The sequence below is a fragment of the Apteryx rowi genome, unplaced genomic scaffold, assembly GCF_003343035.1.
Source record: "Apteryx rowi isolate R43461 unplaced genomic scaffold, aptRow1 scaffold_625, whole genome shotgun sequence".
NCBI lineage: Eukaryota > Metazoa > Chordata > Aves > Apterygiformes > Apterygidae > Apteryx > Apteryx rowi.
In genome coordinates this window covers 402,335-427,855 of record NW_020450900.1, presented here as the reverse complement: position 1 = coordinate 427,855, position 25,521 = coordinate 402,335, and the positions used below count along the sequence as shown (strand labels likewise).

General features: G+C 39.3%; 1 protein-coding gene across 2 annotated transcripts in view; it reads right to left on the bottom strand.

The window, feature by feature from the left end:
• SNX25 (sorting nexin 25) overlaps positions 1–25,521 on the bottom strand; it is an 80,247-nt gene that overhangs the window by 34,085 nt on the left and 20,641 nt on the right. For both annotated transcript variants that reach the window (XM_026084083.1, XM_026084084.1), the window contains exons 3-6: positions 24,360–24,532; positions 23,150–23,336; positions 16,325–16,395; positions 5,748–5,938 (exon numbers count right to left, since the gene is read on the bottom strand). In XM_026084083.1, coding sequence (XP_025939868.1) covers positions 5,748–5,938; positions 16,325–16,395; positions 23,150–23,336; positions 24,360–24,532 — 622 coding nt within the window. The remainder of the gene's footprint in view (positions 1–5,747; positions 5,939–16,324; positions 16,396–23,149; positions 23,337–24,359; positions 24,533–25,521) is intronic.

Below are 25,521 nucleotides of genomic sequence, written 5' to 3'. Positions count from 1 at the left end.
CTATAAATGATGGTACAGCTAATAAATTATTGCAAGCTTCACTCGCAATGCAAATCACATGGCATCACTTTTTGAGCGAGAGGTCACCTTGGTCTCTATGCTTGCATTATCCAAGGTCTCTCCACACAGGCTGCCAGCAAGGCAACAAACACCCACCCTCAAAAGTACCTGTGGGTAAGTGTTACTGCCATGAGAAACACACTGCAATAATCCCTCTTACTTAGCAAAGAGCCCATTACACAGGTATCCTATGGTATTTAAAGTGACCTAATTCCTCAGAGGTTTGTGTAAAAGAATTACTACCTTGCTAAACTATTTTAACAAAATAAATTAACTGACAGAAAAGTATGTTTGAACATGTGTCTTTTACCAGTTATGTTTAAATATAGTCTTACTTGACAATACTATTTAAATATGAGGCATAATAAAATGTCACAGGAAACCATTCAGACATCTTACATGTGAGCACACAAGTTCAGCATTTTACACATGATCATCACAAAGCAGCTAATACTAAGACAAATCAGTCTGTTACTTTCAGCCAGCTGCTAAATTTCATGACTAGTATTGCATTCAAAATGTCAGTGAGGAAAATAAATGCTGACTAGGACTCAAGAGTACCCTCATTCTATCCATTCTGTTACTGACAATTTTGGGTAGTGACAAATCTTCATTTAAAGGAACTTAAGTAACATTTCATTGCCTGTAGCAGGACACATACTAATGAAAACTCAAATACAAGTCTAAGAAAAGTTCTGGAAGTCCATCATACCCAGTGAAGCCCCACAGTGTATTACAGTATTCTGTGTAGAAGCAATTTAGCATTTCTCAGCTGTTTTTCATTCTGTTTTGTAGATGAAATATGCAAAAAAGGAATCAAGCAATCTTCAGGTTTTTTTCTACTGGAATTTTCTACCCTGCTTTCTACAGATATTTAGTAACTATTTTTATTTCTAAACAGTTAACTTTATCAGAACATAAAGTTTCTTATCCACAGATTACAAACAGGAGTGCAAGACTGACTTGTTTTTTTTTTTTTTTTTTAACAGCTAGGGACATGAGATAAAGATGTTGATGGCACTTGTCTCAAGCCATGAAGGTAGTCAGTGCAGCACCTGAAATCAGAATGCAGAGGAGCAGGCCCTATCCACTGGGCAGTGTTATCTCTTGTATCCTGTTCCACTGCTGGCATAATAATTTCTATGGTCATGAAAAATTAGGGAAAAATACAGCCAACAATATCTGAAATTTTAAGAAACTGGCTCTCTGCAAACAAGCATACTCTGTCATGAAGAATAAAACAGAAGATAAAGAGACAGAATGCTCTGCAGTTACTGCTTTTTACAAGGTCTCATTACATTATAAAAAGCCAAAGAATTAAGAAGAAAAAGGGCAAACATTCCTCATGGTTGGAATAGTTGGAAAAGAGTTTGGGGTGGGAGAATATATATTATCAATACTTCCATGTTAACAGTAAAGGGCAAAAGAGTTCTTTAGGCCTGAGGTGATCAGTTACGGCCAGACGGCTGCAGTCCAGGCAGCGGGCTGCACAGGGTCCTTCCTTCTCTGATGTGCAGAACAGGAATCCGTAGCACTCTGTAATCCTCACTGAAAGGTTCTTTTATGACTCAGTATCATCACTGATTAGAGCACATAGCTTGAAGCTGCACTGGCACATATGCATGCATTAGGGCACACGTACATCCTCAAATCTAATAACCAGCGAGCAATTACAATCTTGGAGCTATCAGCCTCAACAGCAACCCTTCAAGTCCTTTTAACTCTAGAACAGCTTCAGAGCTGGGAAAAAACAGCAGCTCTACTGTTACTACATCCATCCCCTAGTCCGACAGTAAAGTAACTATTATACCATAGTTACCCAAAGGCTCTGCCAAATACGAGGAAGGCATTTGATTTTTTTTTCAGCAGGGTGCTGCAGCCAGGCAAAAGGCATAGTTTTGCTCCTAGCCCCACAAAGCAGAGATACCTGGGGTTGGCACCTCTCTGAAGATTGTCCAGTCCTCTCAGTGCGACTGTCCAGTCAGTGAGACAAACAAAACAGCTACTTAATTTGGAAGGGCTCATACAGGCACTGGATATGGCACAGATGCAGTGTACTATCATCCTTTGCAACGGACCCATTTCTTACAACTACATTTGGCCTATAAAGAATAACCAAAATAGAGCTGATAACTGCACTGCAGATCATGGGCAGGGTGAATGGAATTTGGGTCAGTAATGGAAGTTTTCTGCTGGGAAGATGGCCCAGGGTCTGGAATAAGTGGAAGATAATACTAGAAAAATGTTTCTCTTTCCGAGCTGCATGTTAAAAAACACTAATGAAGACTTTCTGCCTGTATGCTCATTAAAATTAAAGTGTAAGGTATTATTAAAAAAAATAAAAGAAGCAAGTCATCAGAAGGGTACCTTTGTCATATACAGCATCAGTTGAACAAAATGCAACGATTCTTTAACTATCAAGAAATACTAAGTATTTATGTGAAGCACTTGGCTATTTTCTCCACCTCAGTAATGGGAAAATTCCTGCTTTCGCACTCACTTGCTCATGAATATACTTCTGTCATAAGATGCCCCATCTTCAGGCAACAAGGGAGCATGGATTTAAGTTCTCTTTCTTTATACCCCCAAATTCTATATCATGAGATATCCTGATATAATCTGACATGACAACCTGAAGCTCAAAAATCAGATTGAAAATCTAATCAGTCAACAGTTAAATCAGCATCTGAGGACTGTGATGGAAGCAAGTTCTTCTGCAGCAGTTTCAACTTGATCCTCGTCAGTAGGATCATGAACACAGACTGTCTGTGCCTCAAAACAAATTGAGATGGTTTCTGGGTGGAAATTTCCTTGCTATTTTACAGCTAGTCAGGGATTGGATCCCCAGAGCTCCCTTTAACACCAGCTATTCATTGAACATCTCCACTACAGAGATGCTGTGACACTACACATTGAATCTCACAGATGCGGTGACGTGGCTGTTGTGCAGAGCACAACAGATCAAACAAATGATTTTCTTGACAAACACAGACAATGAGAACTCAATGAAGTTACTGCAGTACTGTGCAAGTACAATTTCTAGGAAAAAGGATTAAAAATGCATTGACCATAAATAGATTAGAAGATATGCTTTATATATTACACTAATTCAAACTGCATTTTCTCTGGAAGCAAATCTAACATGCAGAGTAGAGTATCAATCAGTATCAGAGCTAATGACAAAATTCAGTTTCAGAGAGTTGCTAGTTTTTTTCTGTCTGTTTTTAGACACTGGATTATAATTCACACGTCTTAAATTCAGGATTTCCCTGGAGCAATCAGATTCAGGATAGTGAAGTAAATGAAACGTGCAAAACCTACACAAATCCTGTGACTTATGTATTGAGCAGAGAGTAAACTGTCACTGTTTTATTATTAGCTTCTGCTGTGAAAGAAATAACAATGATTTTGATTAGGATCCTTTTAATTTCTTAAATCTGTAATAGGACAACATGGACAGCTCCAAATAATAAATTTCCACATTTAAACTATAATCAGAACATGCAAAGTAAGGACATTTACTGGCAATGCTGTTATTCCCCCATAACTGCAGGAAAGAGAAAGCTTTCTGTAGGATGCAGAAACGAAACAAAAGCACAAGTTTAGGCCATTAGTCGATTTATTCTCTGTTCGATTAGTACAAAAAGATTCCCCAAGTCAATGTATTTAAGGCTGTGTACTACACTTAAATAAAATAGTCATTCAAAACACCATCAGTAAATGCCTGTTCCTGATCTATTTTGCGCATTTTAGTGAAATTAAACTTCCAGTTTCTTATATACAAGCTAGTTATTCTGCAGGTAAGTGCTAGCTTAATGGAAAAGCTGGCACAATCAAAAGAAAAAAAAAAGTTATGGGTCACCAGAAGTGACATACCAACATTAGTTTATCTACTAAACTCCAAAGAAACATTTCCCTTTTGCTTTGAAAAGCCTAAGTATTCAATCAATACTGCCCATGTAGGAAGGGTCCCACCCAAAGTAGTACTGACTACCTTTAAAAAAGGTCTGAGATTGTAATGACCACAATACAGGAGGTGGATGAGAAGAAACGACAGTCAGGAAGTCTCCCTTCCACAGCTAAGCTCTGGGCATTTTTTTGTGCTCAGAAAAGAACAGCTTGGCCTCTGTCTCGAGTCTAGCCTCTCTGAGCCTTTTTCTTGGTCACAGAGAGCTGGGAACAACAGAACGGAGAAGCGATTTCCCTATTTTCTACTCCAACGTGGGCAAGGGGGGGAATTCTAGGGTTTCTTCAAGGCAATGCTTCAAAAGCTTAGAAGCAGGGCTGCTCTGGATCCCACTGCTTTCACCACCAATACTGCAAATGCCTGTGCAAGGAGGTGTCTTTATCCCAATTAACAGTCCCATTAATTTAGTATGGAGCTGCTCAAGGGTATATTTGCAGGATATAATCCAAAGTCAGAAGCTCCCATCAGCAATCTGGAGGGCCATAAAACATGTTACATTAACAACAGGAATTTCTTTGGGTTTATGTACAATTGTACTAAATTTCTTACCAATCCCATTTCCCTGCTCCTAACGGGTGCAACTTCACTACCTGACCCTGTTCCTGAACAATCTTATGTCACCCTGTATCTATCCTGGGAAGCACATAATGTCTCAGTAGGAACCGAAAGGTGGCTACTCAGTGGCATCAGAGGCCCATGCGGTTCTGCCACATGCTTCTCTTTGTCCTTTCCAGTCCTTTTCACCTCGGTACCGGTTGCTACACTCGACCTCTGGAAACAGATCAGGAATGCCTCAGTGCAATCTGTGACGTACCACTTTCTGAAATCATGCTTTAAGGACAAGGGGGGGATGGGGCATTACTCTCTTGCATACTTAGAGAAACAAAACAATTAGTAAGAACTATTTCTCTGTCATGAACTTTTTATGTGCCACCAAGTTATAATTATTATAATGACTTAATGAAACTTAAAGATCCCTGCATGAAGGGATAATTTCTTTTTCTTCTACCTACATGAAAAAGACAATATCAAATTGGAAGACATCAATTAGTGTGCTTTACTCAAAGGGGACAGAGAGTAGACTACACAAGTTATTAAACTTACTAAAGTTTACCAAAGATAACTAGCCATGATTTTTATTTCTGTAGCTGCTGGCTAGTGAAACAGTACTTTTTTTCAATCCCAGAGTACAGTGAGGTTGAAAATCGGCATTCAGTTAACAGCTTTACTAGAGTTCCTCTGCAATGACTGCCCTTAAAAATTTGCCAATTGCCTTCCACAAGTAAGTGTTTGCTTTTAAATAACTCAGTATTTGCAAAACTTGCAGGTATTTCCTACAGTAAATATAATACGGGCCAAAGAAACATTGTATATACATTTGTAATCTTTTCTGAAAGAAAGTTGCTCCTTCATAACGGACCATGTCCTTATTAATTCCCTCCATTCAGTATGTCCGAGTATCTCACACAGTGAGACACCCAACTCTTTATGAAGTTCCATACATAGCATTTGAGTAAAATTCCAGTTTGAATGACTGGTATGTTTTTCTGGGTGCTACAGTAATTACTTCCCCAATATTAAGACAAATAGACCATGCAACTATTAGTTTATACTTGATTCTTGGGGGAAGTGAGGGATTAATGAAAGTGAGGTTAATGTGACCCAGTACTAACACATTTAGAATGGCCTTCAAGCAATGCATGTGCTATTCAGTTCATACCTTCTGACTTTGGGGGCCATCACCTTCATCAGAAGTGCCATCTTCCTGCTGATCATAAGCAGGTCCTCCCAGGAGCCTTATTCTCTTCTCACATTGCTTCTTTGCCACTGTCAGCTGGTTAATATACCTCTTCACATTGCGAGCCCTCAGTAGGTCAGCTTTCATTGCAGCAGTTTCTTTTCCTTTTGAATCTAAGAATAAAGCAATCAGAAATGGTCTTGTACAACAGAAAAATATCATCTCACCAATACCTGAAGCATTTGCCATTCAAGACTCAACATGTACTTGAGTACAGGTACTTGGAAGTTTGTGTTTGAAATAAAGTGATAAATTCTGAAATATTCTCCAATAATATCTCAAGTATTTATATAAACAGAAAAAAAATCATATTCAAATATCCAGTGAATTCTGGTCCCTCCACCTCTCTTCCCATGGCTTATTACAAGACATGGTACCAAGACTTTTACTACAGGATGTACATTTGCTAGATGGCCTTAGGAAGTTAACTGCAGCCATGGTGCACGGTAACACGTGGAACTGACAGTCTAAGGATCAACACAACATTTACTGCCTAGAATCATAAGGGACTGGACTCAGTCCCCTCCAGTCAAGTTATCCATATTCCCATGGTCTTCATTTGCAAATCCAAATTTCTTTAGTGTGCTGCGAACAGCGTAACATATAGTTATCTCCACAAAAACAACAACATTGACTGAAGCCCCATCAAAATGTTGAGATGACGATGAGAAGTCTCAGAACGCTGCATCAAGGCTGCACAACAGCATTAAACAGTGATGTAACATGAGGAAGACACTCAGCAGAATGAGACTTGGTAATAAAAGAAAAGGCATAATGTTCATATATTCCACATTCCAGCTTCTTCAGCTACTTAACAGAGCCTAAACAAACAAAAAAAGCAGATAAAACAGATTTAAAAACCCTCCTGTGTTGAAATCTTTGCTGTGTTATACCTGCAGGATGCAACCAATTCACATTAATATAATGGTTTTGTTACCCTCTTGTTCAGTGAAAATATTTCTGCTTTTGCAAGCTACAGTTGGAGCTCTCTAGCAAAATACCTGGCTTGTGTTCAGCTCAGGATTAACATATTGCTCAAGGATGAGTGACAGAAATTTATTCTGCCATGTTTTTGAAATATCAGGTGCTAGTAAATGAGACAGATGAAAATAATGTTCCATTTTCAGAAAATTACATATGACCTGAAGTTTTGTTGCTTATTTACTGAAAAAAATATTGGGATGATACCTATGCTCACATTACACAAGGAAATTCAGGGAGCTCCATGTACCATGAGTACCTGGAGCTCCCTGAATTTCTACATGTAATATGAGCACAGATATCTTCCCAATTATCTTTTCCCGTATTTCTAATCTCCCTTTATTTGCTGTATGCATTTATGTACATTAGTATGGAAGCTTCCTGATTCGAGGACTGTCTGTGTTTTACTGGAGAGGTATCATTTGCATCTGAGGTGCTACAGAAGCAGTGAACTACAGAGATGATACTCACTCTAGCAAAAGATAAAATGAGCTTCCTATTAAAAAGGAAAAAAAAAGCGCCATCTGTTTCCCTGGCATGTTATGTCCACAGGGAAGTCAAGAGAGCACTTAATTTAGTGTTTCAGTTCCCTGACTAGACGTATCAGCATTAGTGAGAGCAAAGGAAAGGAGAACAAAAGGCAGGAAAAAAAGCTCTCCCTGCTCTCTATTTAAAACATTTACAATTAACACAAATATGTGGACAGGAGCTTAAAGTGGAAGATTAAAACCCCTCATTTTCCCTCCTGCACTTGACTGTAAGATAATTTCTAAAATTTCTGTTTTCTCAGTAGTTTAAATACTTTGGGCTCAAAAGTCATGCCCAGGGACAAGCGCCAACCTGCCACAAAACCGCCTTGCGCAAAGCCTCCTCCCCTCTCCGTTCGGCTCCGGCACGCTCCATGCCGGCAGGGCTGCTCCGGGTCACCCTTCCTTGTTCCCCTGCAGCCACGGCCATCGCTCCGCAGGGCTGCCCAAGCCCCCACACTTGGAAACCCACAATTTGAAGCCTCAGACCAGAGCTACGTGAGGAGCGTTCAGCCTCCTTAAAACAAAACATACTGCTCTGAGTAAGAACAGCAACTTCTTGGAGGGTTTCAGTAAGGCAGCACACCTGTTTTACCTGAACACTTTCCACCCTGTGGTCGCGGCAGGCCTCCAGGAGAGGCTAACGGTTCCTCGGAGCAATCGCTCTCCTAACAGAGCCTTCGAAAAGCACTTGCCTCGCTCAGCTCCTGTAAGAAGCCGCTCCAGGTAGGAAACGCTCGGGGCAGCGATGAAGATCACACTGCCAACCTGCTCCCCTTCCATCGACAAGCAGGGCTTTCGTGGCCACAAAAAGCCCGGCAGCATCACCTCGCCACCTCGCGAGAAGCCCGGAGGCCCGGGAAGAGCGCCCCTGCAGCAAGCGGGGCTGCTGCCTGCACCCTGGGAGCGAGGGAGCGCAAGCACACGGACACTGAACTCGGTTTCACTCTTCAATATTCCAGCAGGAAACACAAGCTACAGGAAACCACAGGAAACCCATATAAACCCATATAACCCATATAAACTGGGGAAAGACAGGAACAGCATTGGCTTTCTGTTGTTCTTTTGAGATTTTTGAAAATTCTCAGGTTTTCAAATCTGAATCGCTCTGTTATTTTTTGTTTCTGTTGACCCCTATTGGAGAGGTAATTTAAGATATAAAGACAACTTCACTGGTGAAAACATTACAGCTTTTAGATTAAAAACTTTAATTGTTTCAGTGGGGGGTTTTACACCTCATCAGCAGAGCAAAAAACAAAGCCACTTCTTTGGCACTCCTTCCCCATATGAGTTGCATACACTTGTTCCTGCAACACCTAAGCAGGGACTCAATCCCCCAAAGTAGCTGAAGGCCCTCAGCTTCATGCAAAGTAATTCCCCTGATCAGGAGAAACTGTGCCAACATACGCACTGCCATGGAGGGAGACTTAAAAAAAAAAAAACAAAACCCAAAGGGCACTCTGCAGCCTTCCCATCCAAACACAATTAGCACCAAAAGTAGAAATCCAAACTCTGCTTATGGATCCAGCCACCCAGCCAAATCTCCAATCACACCCATGGCCCTTTCCTGTCTCTCAGTCACTTTTGCAGCATATGCAAATATCAGACCTAGACACAGCTTTTGGATCATGTGAGAAGTTACTTCCCCTCCAGCCTTCCTACAATTTTCAAACAGGAGCTCAGGTTCAATTTATTTTTCACTATTTCACCAAGATTGCAGCAACTGCTTTCCAAAATATGACCCGGAAGGGGTAAGAAGCGAGACTTGCATTCTTCTTCCCTCTATAATTCAACTTGCACTGGAAAATATTAAAATATGAATGGTGGTCAAAATTACCAAGTAATCAAAACTGAGCTAATTATTTTTCACTCCATCCACTTTTGTACATACAAAATGACTCCTGGCAAAGCTTCCATATTTTCTTCTGGATCACTCATAACTACCTTGATCAGAACTGGGCCAAGAGCAGACCCCAGAACCCACCATAAATTTTCTGATAAAGGATTCCTCAGAGCTGGTTTTCTTCTTCAAGAACTATAAATACCTGTCACCTGGCAACACATGTTAACTCAGATATCTGACTAGTCCCTGAAGGAGTTGCGCACACGCACAACATTATTTTTGCAAGACTTTTTAGAAGAGCTTCTGAGTTAAGCACATACAGTGCCTACTTAATGCTATGCTGAAATATTTAAATAGCAAAAACCTAGTTAACCTTATCACATAAACAGTGACCCCAGACTTCCATATATTATTTACCAATCATGACAGATCTCTATGAACTCTCAGAGACTTTGAATTACACATTTTTAAAGTTTGCATAGGCCTGGAAAAGTATTTGCTCAATTCTGAAAGAGCAAGTAAGCTAGACATCAAAAAGAATGGTACAACTGGATTGTTCTACTGCCCTCTGTAAAAATAAAGGTAAAACCAGTTCTAATGTGGTCAGATAAGAGAATGAGTATTAAAAAAAAATAGTTACACACTCCTCTTAGTTTTATTATAAATGCTTGCAGTAGGATTTACACAATTTAACAGCAATTTCAAGACAAGGATCTCAGGAATGATCCCGAAACGTTTTTAAAAACACTTTATAACAGTGTGGAAGGGGAAATTTAAGTCCGACACGCAGATTTTTTTTCCCATTTTTACAAGCTAGTTTCATACTGCGATAGTGCCATTATCATGGGAGTTAACAAATACCAAAAGTTAGAGAAATTTTCAGAAAGATAACAACAACAATGTACACTATCTGGCAAATTAACCGTTCTGTCTTATTTACTTGAGCATAAAACAGAAAGAAATTATTAGGTAACTGGACCTAATGGTAAGCACTTACATAAGTGCTTGAAGTTTTAATAGGAGCTTTATCACTCTACTCCCTGCGCCCACCTACCACAGATCCCTGTGACACCCTGAACACCTCGAGCTCTAAACTCTTGCATTGGTTTTTAACTTTCCATGACACCTTGGGAAAGAAAAAAAGTGCAACAAGTATCTGCAGCTGGATTCAGAGCTCTCCTATCAGATCCATCTTGTCAAGCTATTCAAACCCTGCTCACAGGTTATGCAAATAAATGTGTCAAATCACTTGGGTTAAACAGGTGTGTCTAATTAGCTCAACAGAAGGGCAGAACTGCAGCCAAAGAAGAGTTCGTCTTCAGCTAAAAAGCAACTTGAGTTATCAAGCATCACCTCTAATTCCAGTCCCACTCTCTTCTGTGCATCACCTTTATCGCAGGTATGACAATATTTTGACTTTCAACAGTTAACCTGTCAGTGAGCATAAAAGACAGTCTAAGTTAGCTACTGAAACCTGTGCTAAACCCCAACCACTTCAGGAAGCCAATCTGGGGGAAGGGACTTAAGTAAGGGGAAATTGAGAAGGATTTAGACACTGACCATTAGGACCAGCTAGTGCAACCCATCTTCCCATATTATAGTCACAGCTGCACATCTGAGCAAAACAAAAATCAAAGTGGCAGTAAGGGTAGATTTAAGCATGGGAGCAAGTTGGTACCATACACTAAAGGAACATCTGTCAGGTACAGCCTCTGTCTGGCATGTCCCTGATTGCCTCTTCCCTCCATCTTTAGTAATGGGCATCTCCAAATAAACTGTGGAAAAGATGGATTACCAGCACCAGTGCACACAAAGGATCTCAGGAGATGAAAGAAAAGCCTACTCTATGAACTGATTTAAAAAGCACAGGACACAACAAATGATCAGAGGCACCATAACCTTCACCTTCCTTCACCAGAATTACCTCCACATGTCACGCTTGAGCATGACATGCAAACACGACTGTAGCTCTTTAAGCACTGCCAATAAGCTACACAAAAAATAACTGTGTATGCATATTTATCCCTGTTTGGAGGATGGGGGAGGGGGAATCATACTATAGTTTTGTCAAAACTAAAACTAGATGGCATGTGTAATGCACATCAGATGTAAAGTATCCATTTTACTTCAGTCTAAATTATCATGTTGACAAAACCCACACATCATAAAAATGCACTCATCCAAGATAGCTTGGAGCCTGAGTTTCTAAAATAAAAGTCCCTTTTTGTAGCTGAAAATATAAGCATCTTTCAGAACCACAGCACCTAAAAAGCCTGCCCACAGACAGGTCTGTTTCTGTACCAGTCTTCAGCTCCACTTATAAAAACAAGTATCTAGATGCGTAGTGGGAATGCTCAGCAAGAGAAATCTTCTCCTTCAGCACAGCAGATTTTCTTCTTACAGAAATGGCTGCTTATTCAATCTGTCTTAATCCCTGCTTGAAAAGGAGCAATTTTCTCAACAGGGCTGCCCTGTGGTCAATTACAGTGTCAGGTCYGAAAGCACTTCTCTCCCGTCATCCTGTGATGGATGTTTCTGGTCATGCTGTGAAGTCATGTAGAAGGTGGAGGGCACACAAAATTAGAAGGTAAATCATACAAGTCCTTCTACAGCATCACGGTGGGGAGCAATTTGCTTGGTTTTACTCTAAGGCAAGATACATGCCTCCGTGGGATTTTTTTGTTTTACAGCATTTTGTAAAAAAGGATCCTTGCTAAAATTCCTGTAGGATCCTGTAACATAATACCAGTAAGAGAAGAAAGGAAAATGTTTCCACTAAAATAAYTAAAACAGAACTAGCATATTTGAGCAGTTTCTTATTTACATTACAGCAATTTATTTTTGTTTTGTTGCTATTTCATTACTGGTTTTGAAGCCTTTTCTTTTGAAAAGTTAAGATCCACCTTGCTTCTAGAAACTCAGATCCTTTCCCACTCATGCTACAATGCCTGATTTGCATATTCATCCTTTTACAAAACTGCTCTACTAGAATTAAAATGCAATAAACAAATTTTCAGGTATTTGTAGTCCTTCAAAATGTTTAAGATACAGATTTTGCATTAAAAAAAAAAAAAAGCACTACCTAAAATTTAGCTTAAATTTGATTCAGTACTTCCCAGAGATTAATTCTGATCAAAATGCAAGATGAGGAGAGTTTTACAGTTACGGATGTAGAAAGATGTGATTCTTCCAACCAGTGCACATGTGACTGTGGAGAAGACCACAGTTCAAAAAAATCAATACGGAGAAAGAACAAGGATGAGCAAAAAGCAAGCCTCCTCTTACAGCCACTACTGCAATGATCATGACCATTTTGGAAGAGGGTACATAGAAGGGCAGTTAGGGGAAGGAGTAAGCAGATGCATGTAGACTAAAAGATTGAGCAGTTTTGGGCAACTGTAAATAAGGGAAGTAGTGTAGTGCCAGCATGCAAGATAGCAGCTTCTATTTACAGTGGCCCACATGACTCCAAAAGTAAACAGTCAACACCTCTGAAAGCACTAATGCTACATTAGGCTTCTTGTCATTCAGTTTTAGCAGTGACCAAAAGCAATCCTCCTGGCCACAGAAATTACATCATCCACCCACAAGAGGCATCATTACTGTGAACCTCTCAAATTATTGTGTCTCGACCTTTTAAGACATTTGACTCTCTCACAGAGTCAAATGCAAAACTTACTGCTTAACATGAATCAGATGCTTTTGTACATTTTCCTTTGCTCTCCTAGGCTCACATGCCAGAAGATTCAAGGGATAGAAATCTGAAAAGAAAAAAGACCCTATAACATGCCATTTTTCACTACAGAGGGTTTAACACAGTGATGTTCAGAAGTACTTTAAAGTACTTTCTACTGCTATTAAAGGGCCCTAACAGYAGAATATTTAGTCAATAGGTGGCACCAACACTAGTTAGACAAGTGTAAAGAACCTTGTCCTTGCTGAGGGATAAGCAACCCTCTCAAACACCTCTGGGCACGAACATTAAATGCATACCTTAGTATCATGGGAGAGAAAAAGAAAAAAAATCAGGCAACTGTAGCTTGGATGAGAAGACATCAGTCTGAAATCTTACTACCCAATCTTTTCTTAAAAAAAAAAAAAAGTTTGGTTTAGTGACTGTTAATTCTGACTCCTCAGTCAATGCAGAACTGTGCAACTCCGCTAGTCATACTAGAGTCATACTTGCACAGCATTCACCTTGTTTAGATAGTAGCAAAGCCCTTACTGGCCACTCATGCCGCACTAAGTGCTGCTCACATTTGTTGCTGTACCTTCTTCTGTTGAAAACACGGCCTCAGGAAGCTCCCACGCTCAAAGAGATGGAGCCTGAGGCAGTAGTTGTGTCAGTATTATTCTATATTTACTCTACTCTTACACTCTGCCTTAGGTTTCCACCTTTGGTCCCTGCGGAGACCTGAGAGGAAGCTAGAGACGCTCTTGGTCAGACTAGGTGTAGCTGCTCTAGGTAAATACCGATACACTACAGAAGCTACGTTCTCACAATGCAACTTTGCCACAGGAAAAAGGAAATAGCTACCAGTAAGACCAACACCAGGTTGGAATCAAAGTTAAGAAACGCTCATGACACAAAAGACAGGAGCTCATTTACTAGTAGGAAAGAGGAGATGGTCATATGCTGAACACCCATGCTCACACATGTATTGCAGATATGTTAGCAGGCACTGGGAGAACACATTAGAAAAAGGACAAAACAAGATTGTGCAAATATAAACTTCCATTTGGCATAAAGCTTATGTGTAGTTTTCCATCATGAAATCCAGCTGTTACAGGGGTAGTATGCTGTGGCATCAGGAAAGGGACATATGGAGAGGTGACATCACTTCTGTGCTGGTCTGTTCTACAAGAGTCCAACGATCCTTGTACTACCACAAAGCTGTGCCGTTTTTTTAGGAAGGTAGAAGAGCTTTTTCCTTAACTGTTTTTCCTAAAATTCAGAAACATATTAGATCCATAATCACATTAGGGGAAAGGTCCCCACCTACTTCAAGAAAAAATAAGACACAAAAAATCTTCAGAACTAGATTTTGCCCCTCTACTTTTTGACAGATCCTCTTAAAAGTTTACTGTATGTAAACTAGGCCTGAAAATTTTGGTAGATGAAAGCCTCAGTGGAGTAACTGAAACAGATCAGAAATTTGCCTTAAACTTGTGTGAACTACAACAGTGACTGTATTGTAGGCCAGCGCTGGACATACTGTTCCACATGTCAAGCAAAAAATGCTATCTTTTTCTTCAAGCACAACGTGAATATCCATTACCCATTTTATAAATAAAAGGTTTCCTGTAATAAACTCCACTGGCTAACATAGTCAGCAACGGTAATTCTGTCAACAACTCAACTCTTAAACGATATATGAGGTTGTCATATAACTAGATTAACAATAAAAGCAATATCTTAATGCAAAACTTCAGCACACTAGCTACAAGTTTTCTGTTGTTTTTTTTCTTTTTGAACAGGCAGCAGTAAAGAGTCCATAAAAAACAGAGAACCAACTTCACCACAGAGTAAGTGGAATTAGGTCTGTTTTGGCAGAATAAATAGTAATAGTCTTTTTATATCTATTCTGCAGTACCAGGCATTTGTAGCTTCAGAAGAACATCTTCTGTTCAGGTTTTAGTATAATTGATAGATAAACTCAAATGAGACAGAACAGAGCATCACTAATTAACTGTAGGAACCTGAGCTGTATAAAAATACTCTCTAAATCAATTCTTGTGACAAAAAAGACCAATGCTAGCACAAATGGAAACACAGCCTTAGAAAGATTGATTTCTTCCTTAATGTACTCACACATTAACTTCCCTGTTCTCATTTTAATACCTTGTGCAACAGCCTTTCCAGTAAATTAAATTTCATCTGAAAAAAAAATAATATCTTTTTCTGTAATGCACACTTATGCAGAAAACTAATATCTAGTTTTCCTTTTGCTTTGGTTTCGCACATGCAATTTATCCTGTAGAAATGCATATCTAGCTCTATTTTAGAATATAAAATAAAGGGACCTCAGTACTGACAACCTTGTACTTTCAAAAATTTGAGCATGGACCCAAAACTCTAGATTATCTGGAAAATTTTTTTTCTTTTCCTCATGGGTGCTGTTTCTTTTTAATTTTGCACTTCTTCATTACACTTGAATTATTTAAAAAACTGTCCTTTGTGACACAAAGCACTAGAAAAGGATTTCTGTTTGTTTGTTTGTTTTTTTACAAGAAAGAAAGGATCTAGAGATTACATGTGAATCTAACAGCAAGATTTTTGAGACGAAACATATGACTATCAGGAAACTCGCAAAAAAATCTAGAATATTGGCATTTAAAAAGCTTGGAGGGAAATCTAGCCAAAGGCCCATCATGCAGTATATAAATCATGCTTCCATTTTATATTACAAACAAATTAATTTAGACTGCCTTTCACTTTTAATTATGCTTTGGTACCTTAAGTATATGTATCCAACCAAAAACTTGGTCAAGTAATTTTGCCATCAGTACAGATCTCCTGAAACATACCACAGTTTTGGTACATTTTGAGTATCATAAAGAGAAGTAAATATCATAATTGTAAGTACAGTTAAGTGCATGTGCCTTTTAAAAGGCAGAAGTGCTCAAAAGGCATACCAAAACACTATAGAAGAATTTAGGAGCACCCTGTGATGCAACACAAAGACATAATGCAATGAAGAGTCAAAATAAAGCCTGACTGATAATTATGCTGGATCATTCCTTCTTCTGTGTTTTGAAAGGAGAACAGATTGACACTTGAAAGAATGGATTGTATGAAAGAGGATGCAAGATTCACAGCGTAAGAATCTGCAATGCCAAAAATCCAAGCTGCAGCAAGTGCTGAAATAACTGTATCCCATGACCTTACCCTTGATCCACCAGCTTAGATGAAGAGGGAGGAGAAAAAAAAATAAAATATCTATATTTATATCTCTCTATACATATATCATGGAAGTTTTTGGAAAAACCAGACAAATGAAACAGAACCGAAATACCAAAGGCACATCATTCTCAAAAGCTGCCTAAAAATCCCCCCCCACAGACCAATTACATACATATTTCTGGAGTTCAAATAGCTTTCTAAAATAAAAACAACAGATGCAACTGTTAACAAAAAGCATTCTTACCTTTCTGCCTCTTCACTTGGGGAAAATTGCTGATTGTGGTTGCCTGAACTATTTCCACTACAATCTGATACCTAGTTTTAAAAACAATGGGGGATAAGGGTGAAGAGGGAGGAGAGAAAAGAAAAAAACATGGTGTTAACTTCTTTCAGCACGTTCTTCATACAGCACACTTTAGAATTAACAAAAACTAAAACACCTCCACCTCCTCCTCGCTTGGAAACAGTCATTTCTCATTACATTCCCAACCTAAGACGTAGTGTGTATAGGGAACAGAGTAGGAGAAAAGTTTTTGTCTTGAAACAATAAACATGTCCAAGTAACAATAATACTGCCCCCTTCTCTCCATTGCTGCCACCTTGCAGCCAATTAGTAACATTCGGTGAACACAACATAAAGCCATGCTCTCAGCATTAAAACCAAATATAATTACCTGTAGGAAGCTAGGATGGGAGTTCAGGTCAAGAGAAAAGCTATGTCCTGTAAGGTTCTTCTAGCTAATGCATTCAATAAGTACATGCAACACGCAGAACTGAGAAAARATCTTGAAGTACCACACTCCAGGAATAATTAAAACCTGTTTGTCACCTAAAACTGTACTACACGTAATGAAAGGCAGCTAATGCAGTTAGTAAACTGAATTTTAAGCAAAATCCATCTCGTAACTAGTAGGTATCACACATTCAGTGAAGAAAACTACCACCAGTTAAATATTTCATAAACTTAGAAATTCTGCTCATGGAAACCTCTCAAATTTTTCTCAGTGCATTTCTTTGTCAGCTATTAATACAAGTAATAAATTTAGTATTCTAGTAAATTGAACTCATTTCTGTAGGAATTCCCTAACCTCATCTATCAAGTTATCTCCTCAATGAAGCCTGCTCTCCTGGGAAGTCTCCAATTTCCATGACTACTTATTCTCCATTTTAAGAAGGAACCTATGATCTTTAGAGTATATTCTCCTTCAAGGTATACTTCTTTCATCAACAATATTCATTTCCCCTCACTCTTCTTGTCTCCCATAATTCTCTTAGAATTCAGACGGTCTCTGCCTCTTTGTGCAGACACACCRTTTCACACAGCATGAATTACATCATTTGCTCACATATAACTAAACTTACAGGGTTTATCTAATTTTTGGGGGCAGCCACCTTAATTCCATCCAATTCCTTCAATTACCCAGTTCAACTACCAGCAGCACCCCTGCAACTCACTCAGGTGTTCTAAGTTTGAAAACAGGGAATGTTTTGAATTGATCAAACACCATGGTAAGGACAAACAGTGGTTCCCCTTTTACACACAGCTTTTTTCCTTCCAGATTTACTCCTATTTGCTCACATTGATGGCTTCACGTGTTCTCATTATCAATATGGTAACAGAAAATCTCCTTTTTGCTGATCTTTATTACACTACATTCAAGTAAGGAAGATGCTCTAGTTTACGGCCTCAGAGACACTATTTAGCGTGTTCCTCCTAAGCACAGGACTGTGGCCGTAGCTGCGGGGTTACAGTGTGCATGTCACAAACCCATTCGCTTTCCTGCATCACAGAAACACCACCTCACCTGCGCTGGCCAGCCAGACCACTACCCTTTCCCTGGCAAGTTTCTCCTGAAAATTTTAGCTGTTAAATATTCTGTGGTACTGATAAGTAATCATCTCAGGAAGTTTTAATGTGATGTATTTATTTTATTTTCAAAAAACAAACTGTTCATGACAAACCTGAAAGCAGGGGCTCACATATGCATTATTTCTACCTTCCCTCTCTTATCTCTTTCCCTAATCCTTGTCATGTTCATTCCTTTCCATCAATCCTTAAGTAAAAGATGACGCACAGCCAGTGATAATGGTCTCTCTTATGACGAATTGCCCAGTGACCTTTCGCTGCTATATTAATAAATAACAGAATAAATATAATGCTGATCTTTAAAACAGAATGGAAACTATCCACCAGTTTATTTCCTTATCACAGTTTATTCTCAGCTATGTTTTTAACTTATTAAGTCTTTTATCTCTAGCCTTCCTCTGACAGAGCAACTAAATTTGTTTCATCTCTCTGACATGGAAGAATTCATCTTTTCTTCCTTAGTTGTAGCAGACTTCCAATTTACCCATGCTAACTTAAATCTGAGGAGAAATGAAGATGAAATTTCATTGTGTAAATTTTCCTTCTTGAAAGAAATGAGGACATCAAATTTTGTGGAAACTTTATAAAACAGGAATAAAATTCTGCCTCCCTTCATGACAAGCAACACTGGAAGGTATATATTATAAAAATTGATTTTGAGGGATGTCTGTAGATAGCCATATAGATAGCCCCTTCTCCAGAAGTTTTTTTTTTGTTTTTAAATGAAAAGCTGTAACTAAAGGACCTATGCAAATTTTCAGAAAATAAAGGTATGAAAGAAAAAAAAAATTACAAAATCGTTCCTCAAAAATCAGCAAATCTGAGTAGATATGACTTCTTCTAAACACAAATACCAGCTTCCTAAAATGTCACTTATAAAACCAAAGGGACGTTTCTACAAAGCAACAGAGAGAAATTCTGTTAAGAGATAAAGTAACGAAAACTTAGAGACCTACTATAGCTAAAAATGAACTGTGAATTCAAAAATCTCTCCAAAATTAATGATAAATAGTTCTTGCATCATTTAAATAAATACTAAAAAATAGGATCCATATAAGCAATACTGGATGTCTTCTCTTTAGGCAAGGCTTCTGACAAGGGAGAGAAAAAGGAGTTAGAAAATCCCAGTATCATCACTAGCCTTCTAAGGAAAGCCATCTGCAACGCAGAAAGTCAGTCGGCTTGCTCCCAGTGAGATGCAGGGTGCACGGCCTTCAACTCGTTTCAGATCCCCTGGCCAAAATCAACAACACTCTTTGCTCCCAAGTTTCTGCTGGTCGAGTCCAGGATGCTTCCCTGCCTACCCCACAGCATATACCTGGCTCTCATCAGAAGAAAGCCTAGTAAAACACTGTTAACGAACCAGCCTGAAAGGACGCCTTGTGAGACTGCAGAAGTCACATATGCACATATTACAGGGCACCCAAGAGCCTGAGCTTTCCTGACTCGCAGCCAGGCAAGACTTTGAGAAATTCTTTTATCAGTGCCTGACAGCTTTCAATTCAGCAATGTGTTTTACCTTTATTTTATTAAGTAGATTATATTCATCTACAAAGATAAAGCATGGCAGGGGTGTTTCAAAGAAATATCAAGTTTCTCAGCAACCACAACGCCTTGGGATAAACTTCCTCAAAGCTAAGCTTACAGAGAAAATTATTACTACTTAAATATGTTCTTTACCAAGATGTTACATGGCAACATTAGGACTAATAGGAGCAAAGCAAAAAGCTTCATGCTAATACAGTCTTTGTAGCTTAAAGCACACAGACGCCATGCACTGACTTAGGACAGGCTTTGAAAAAATGATTTCCAAATAAAATCAAGAAAAGGAATTTTAGATAAATAGAATAATATTACCCAGAACAGCATCTAACTGGGAAACCTGGGTGAATACAATGTGCCAATGACTTATCTGTCTGGAAAAACTGGAAAAATTCTTCCCACTCCTGTCCTTCCAATATAATCTAACTTCATCCCTCAGTTTTAACTGCACAATAGCTTATTTCTTTCTTCAACTCCTTCTTTATATATTTTCCTGTGGTTTATTGTTGAGATTTACAGCTTGAAATACTTATTTTGTTCATCCCTATATGGACGGCTGTTTGTTTTCCCTGGCATAAGTCTTTAAACTTTCACTGATAAATCATGAAAGCTTTGTAAAATGTACCACAAAAATTAGAGATGGCTRCAGGTTGTCACATCTCTCCAGGTGCTCCCATAGTGATAGAGACCAAACAGGATGGGAATCCCTCCTCCGACAGTGGAGTGCTCTTTAACTACCATCATAGCAACTGGCTCAATAGCAGCAGAAAAAGCAGGAGCCTCACCTCCAAAATCAATTACCTTTACTCTTTGAAAAAAGAAAATTTCTTAGATGTAGTCCATCCAAATACTAATCAGCTCAGACTGATCAACATTATACAGCCTGTATGAGAACACATCTCAAGATGATGGTAGTTGGACTGCACAGACTGGAAAGCAGAAACATAAGTGCAGCCAAAACCACATTATTTTATAAAGCAAATTTGCCACCTGATATTAGAGAACACAATTTAAAGTGACCTATCTGCTAAAAAGAGAGCACACTGAGCATTATGCGCCTGAACAAAAACAACAGAAGAGTTGGGTTTCTTTTGAAACAAGCAGATCCATTAGTGTTATTATGCTAATAAATATGATGTCAATTAGGTTTTAGATAGAGTCTAATAGAGAGTAATTTCTGCTCTCAGTAGCAGCACACTGGCCCACAGTAAAAAGCAAATTTTACAGCAGATGAACAATAAGTAGCCAAGCAACAGAATCATTTCACTATCACCTAAATGCATTTTCCTGTCTCAGAAATGCAAGTTGTTTCAGAGTCAAAGAGAAGAACAAGAAAAAGAATAAAGCTATTTATGCAGCCCATATGCTCCCTCTCAGCAAACCCTCAGTTGGGCTGATCAGGCTGGGTCTAACAGAAGGCCTGAGTGACTACGGCTTGCACAGAGGGCACCAAACAGGATCAGTGCACGTGTGCCTTTCAGAGGCTCCTGCAGCCATTCGGGGAGAGAGAAAGCTGGCCTCTGTCAGGGCAGGCAGTCGGGGAGGAGGGGAAATATCCTAGAAACAAAAATGCCCTGCAACATTTCTGGCTGGCTGTCACAGAATAGGACTGACACTCAGTGAATGGCTTCAGCAGTCCTCTAATGCTTTGGTGTGCTCAACAGAACCAACTCAAGGACATCTCACCTGTGACCGCAAAGTGGACAAGAGAGGGTCRGGCGGAGAGAGACACTCAAGGTTCATAAGGGCTTAAACAGGATAGATTTAATAAAGGACTTGCACTACAGACTGCACGGGGAGCCCCGGGAACCGCRAGGAGGGGTTGCCGATGGGAGGCTGCTGGAGGTACGGGTCGGACGCCCAGGCTGGACACACTGGCAGGACTTCCCATGTTTTTCCTAAGGGCCCCTTAAATCTACTAGAACTATTTCCTTATCTCAGCTGCACTAACCTTGAGAAACTACTGTCCGGGAAGCAGCTAGACGTTGTTGACAAAACAGAATATGCATGCCTGGCCCTGATGGGAATTTGGTCAGTGTTGACAACCCCTGGCAGTGACTGTCATCATGGCTGTCAAATATAGGACTATGGGGAAAATGCATTATGATCCTGGTCTTCTGGGCTGATCAGTTTGTGTGCACACGTTATAATTTTTATATATATATATATATATATATATATAAAAATATATAAATACATAAATGTATATTTACTATGATTTAGTTGCTTTTACATCTTAGCTGTTTAGTTAGGATAATACCTGAAAGGCATGTCTGAACCTTGTCTACACACTGGTGGCACCAATACTACGTCTCTGTCAGTCAAGGGGTGGAGTGTAGTGAGAGCACCTGTAGAAGACCAGGTGAGGAGGCAGTGACTGGCAGAGTACATGGTAGCAGCCCCAGCGTGTGCAACTACGCACTGACCAAGTTCCCATTGGAACCAGGCAGGCATATTCTGTTGTGTCAACAACGTCTAGCTGCTTCCCGGGCAGTAGCTACTCGAAGTTAGCACAGCTGAGATAAGGAAATAGTTCTAGTAGATTTAAGGGGCCCTTAGGAACAACACAGGAAGTCCTGCCAGTGTGTCCAGCCTGGGCGTCCGACCCGTACCTCCAGCAGCCTCCCATCGGCAACCCCTCCTCGCAGTTCCCGGGGCTCCCCGTGCAGTCTGTAGTGCAAGTCCTTTATTAAATCTATCCTGTTTAAGCCCTTATGAACCTTGAGTGTCTCTCTCCGCCTGACCCTCTCTTGTCTGCTCTGCAGTCACACCACAGCAGCATCTCTGCTGCCTGCTTCCCAGTGACTTATTTCTCATCCTTTCACTTTCATCAGAAATCAGGGGAGAGACAGCTCAGCTATAAAGATAAGGCAAGCATAAACATTTTGTGCCTGGGCATGCATGCCTGAGATGCAAGTGATAGCTTATGATGGAAGTTGGAAGGAAGAAGAGAATTAGTTATCTGAAATTTTTGTATATGTGGGGGGAGGGGAGGAAATAAATTTCTATGAAGGTGAGCTGATGCTATTTGCATAAGTAAAGAACATTAAACAAAGATATGCTATATACAGGAGCTTAGTGTTTTCTTTAGCTCCTTAAAGAATTCTTCAGAGTTCACTGCCATGTTTAAGAAGGATGCAGCTGGGAAACACCTCCCTGTAATAACCCAGGAAAATGTCTGAGCCAGTGGCAAAATGTGCTGGAACGCACATCCCTGTTTCCATATCACAGAATCACAGCAAGCTGCTCTGAATGCCCAGTGTCCATCGTGTTGCTATGGCTCACTGTCATCAGACCCCTAAGGCCAGTCATATTTCATAAACATATCAAGGAGATATCGTACACTAGTGGAAATTCAACATATTATGCCATCTAACTCCTCAGAGGCAAGACTCAAAGAAGGGTCTGTTATGCCTTTCAACAACAGAGTAAGCTTCAGTATACTACCAACAGTTATAGTGGAAGTGTTTTAACATTTTTTGCCACCCAACTGAAAAGCAGACTCTGTTAGAGATTTAACATTTGTTATGGCTTATCCTTACAGTCTCCACTTCGCAAATAAATAAATAAAAGAAAATCACAGTTCAGTCAAATTTCAGTGATGGATTAGCATAAGAAGCATATTTAGCTTTGAATGAGCTACAGTGAAACATCAAATACCTCAGTTGTTTCAGGAATTCAATATCAGAGTTGCTGTTAATGAGCTTGATGAACTCCTCATAAGAAGGAGCATATGTGTAGTCTTTCTTGTGATGCTCATTCATCTGTTCTCTATATTCCAGCTGGTTGAGCAGCATTCGATTGATATAATCTGGATCACTCAGCAGTTCCACCACTGGTTTCAGTACTGGAGAGGAAAAATATTTTAAAACCAAATCCTTATGCTGAAGAATAACTATTGTCCTTAAAATGTCAAAAGAATATTTTGGATAAAAAGCAAAAATATACAAGCTGATAAAAATCCCAAGAAACCAGACTTCTAGACTCCACAGTGCATTCAAGATTGTAAGTACCTTTCTTCTTGAGAAAACTGTATGTTTGGGCTATTACATAAATCAATGTGTATTCATAAAGTTGAGCCCAAACTGGAAAATTTACAGCATTTTTGCTCTTTCTGCTGTGTGCCTGGAAAACTATGCTACACTAACAGCCATTACAAGTGAAAATTAAGTGAACTGAACTGCATAACATACTTGGGTCTTCATGGCTTCCAAATTTTGACTTCAGTGACAAAAAAGTGACCGGTATATTTATAATCTGATTAAAGTGTATCTGATAAAATAAAAAACAAAATAGCAAATCCTCAATAAAGAAAGCATGCTGGATAAATCAAAGTCCGCAGAAGTAGTTACATCTGGTATCCTGATTCAGTTATAATCAGATCCTTAAGTCTATGATTCTATGTATCTGAATAAAGCATAAAAAGGTCAGGATTATTCACACAATCACTAAAAATAATGCTACTGGAGACTGTGAAAGGTTTCCTCAATGAAAAAAATACAAGAATGAACTGGACAAATAGGGTTTTATCCTGAGAGGTGCCAAACAGCCTGGTATTAAATCAGGAGAGCCATTAAAATATGCTTAATTTTGAGAATGTAAAGTATCTTACTGGTCTCATGTATACAGAGATAAGCACAGAATAAAATGCTATGAAATACTCTGCTGTCTTATAGGATCAGGTCCTGCAACTAACCAGTGCTCTGAATTTAAGTTGTCTGTGCAAGTCTAATCTATGCATGTACTGGTAATCATAGAAATTAAATTTCAGAGGTTAAAAGCATAGCATCAAGACTTATACATAATGAAATCTGTAATTGCTTATACTGTACAGGTGCAAGTCATTAATCATCTCTGATCTTTGATCTACCTTTTGTTGCAAGTATTTCTGCAAGGACTATGCGCAAGCTGACAGACTGGACATCCTTTGAGGGTAGGAGACAATACACCAGAATTTGAGAACATTTTTGCAGGAATCTTACTTCTTCGTCAGAGCTCCTCAAGCATGGGTGCAGCAAAAAAGGCTTCGGTGGATCTTCTTGCCTAAGAGGGGGAGGGAGAGAAAGAGAAACAGAGAGAAATGGGGGGGGGGGGGAGGGAGGAGGAGAGAGAGAAAAAAAGAGAAACAGGAAGAGAGAGAGAAAGATAACTCAAGAGATAACACCACTTGCATCATGATTAGTCACTATTTGTTAAAATATTCAAAATATGAAAAATATCCCTTATCAGGTAAGTAACTTCAATTAAGACATGTATTTTTCAAATCCTGTTTATTGATTACATTAAGACACACATCCCTTTGTCCTATCAGTGTTTTCACCTGCCACAATAGAAATACAGTATTTTAAAGCTACATCAAATAGAGGAAGTCCAACAACTGGTAAAAAATGCAAGGTTGTCTGAATACAGAAAGCCCTGTTTCCTCACCACTCTTACAGTGAAATCTTCTCCAGGTTTTTAAAACAATTGACAAGACAGACTCAAAACACAGTCTTGTAGAGTCTTGCACTAGTAAGCAGAGGATTTGGGATAATTTCTAGTTTGAAAAATGGGTCTAGATGTTATATACTGAAGCTATGAACTTTTGTTTCTGGCAAACAAATTCTTCTAGTAAATATCTGGCCTGTTTGACCTGACTTTTCCTAAAAGAGCAGTTTTCAATCTGTCAACTGCAGACTACATCAAATGGCTCCGTGAAAGATACCTATAGTAACAGACTTGCTATTATCAGCTATCTACACCTGAAGGGGGAAACAAATTTAGAAAAAGATTTAAAAAAAAAAAAATCACAAATAGAGAGAGGTTAGAATCAGGATGGCAAACCGAGAAAGATGACATGACTTCCAAAGAGCAAAGACAAACTCAGCCAGACGAGTTGTTCTCCATAGTTTGGCAATGGAGAATTGAGCGTTTCAGTGACAGGATCAGTCAGGGAAGTATACAAAATGTGAACTTTGAAAGCACAAAGAGTTAGGGGCTCAGTGTGCGTGCTGCCCCACTCCTGGGGCAATCCCCATGCAGGAAGCATGCTC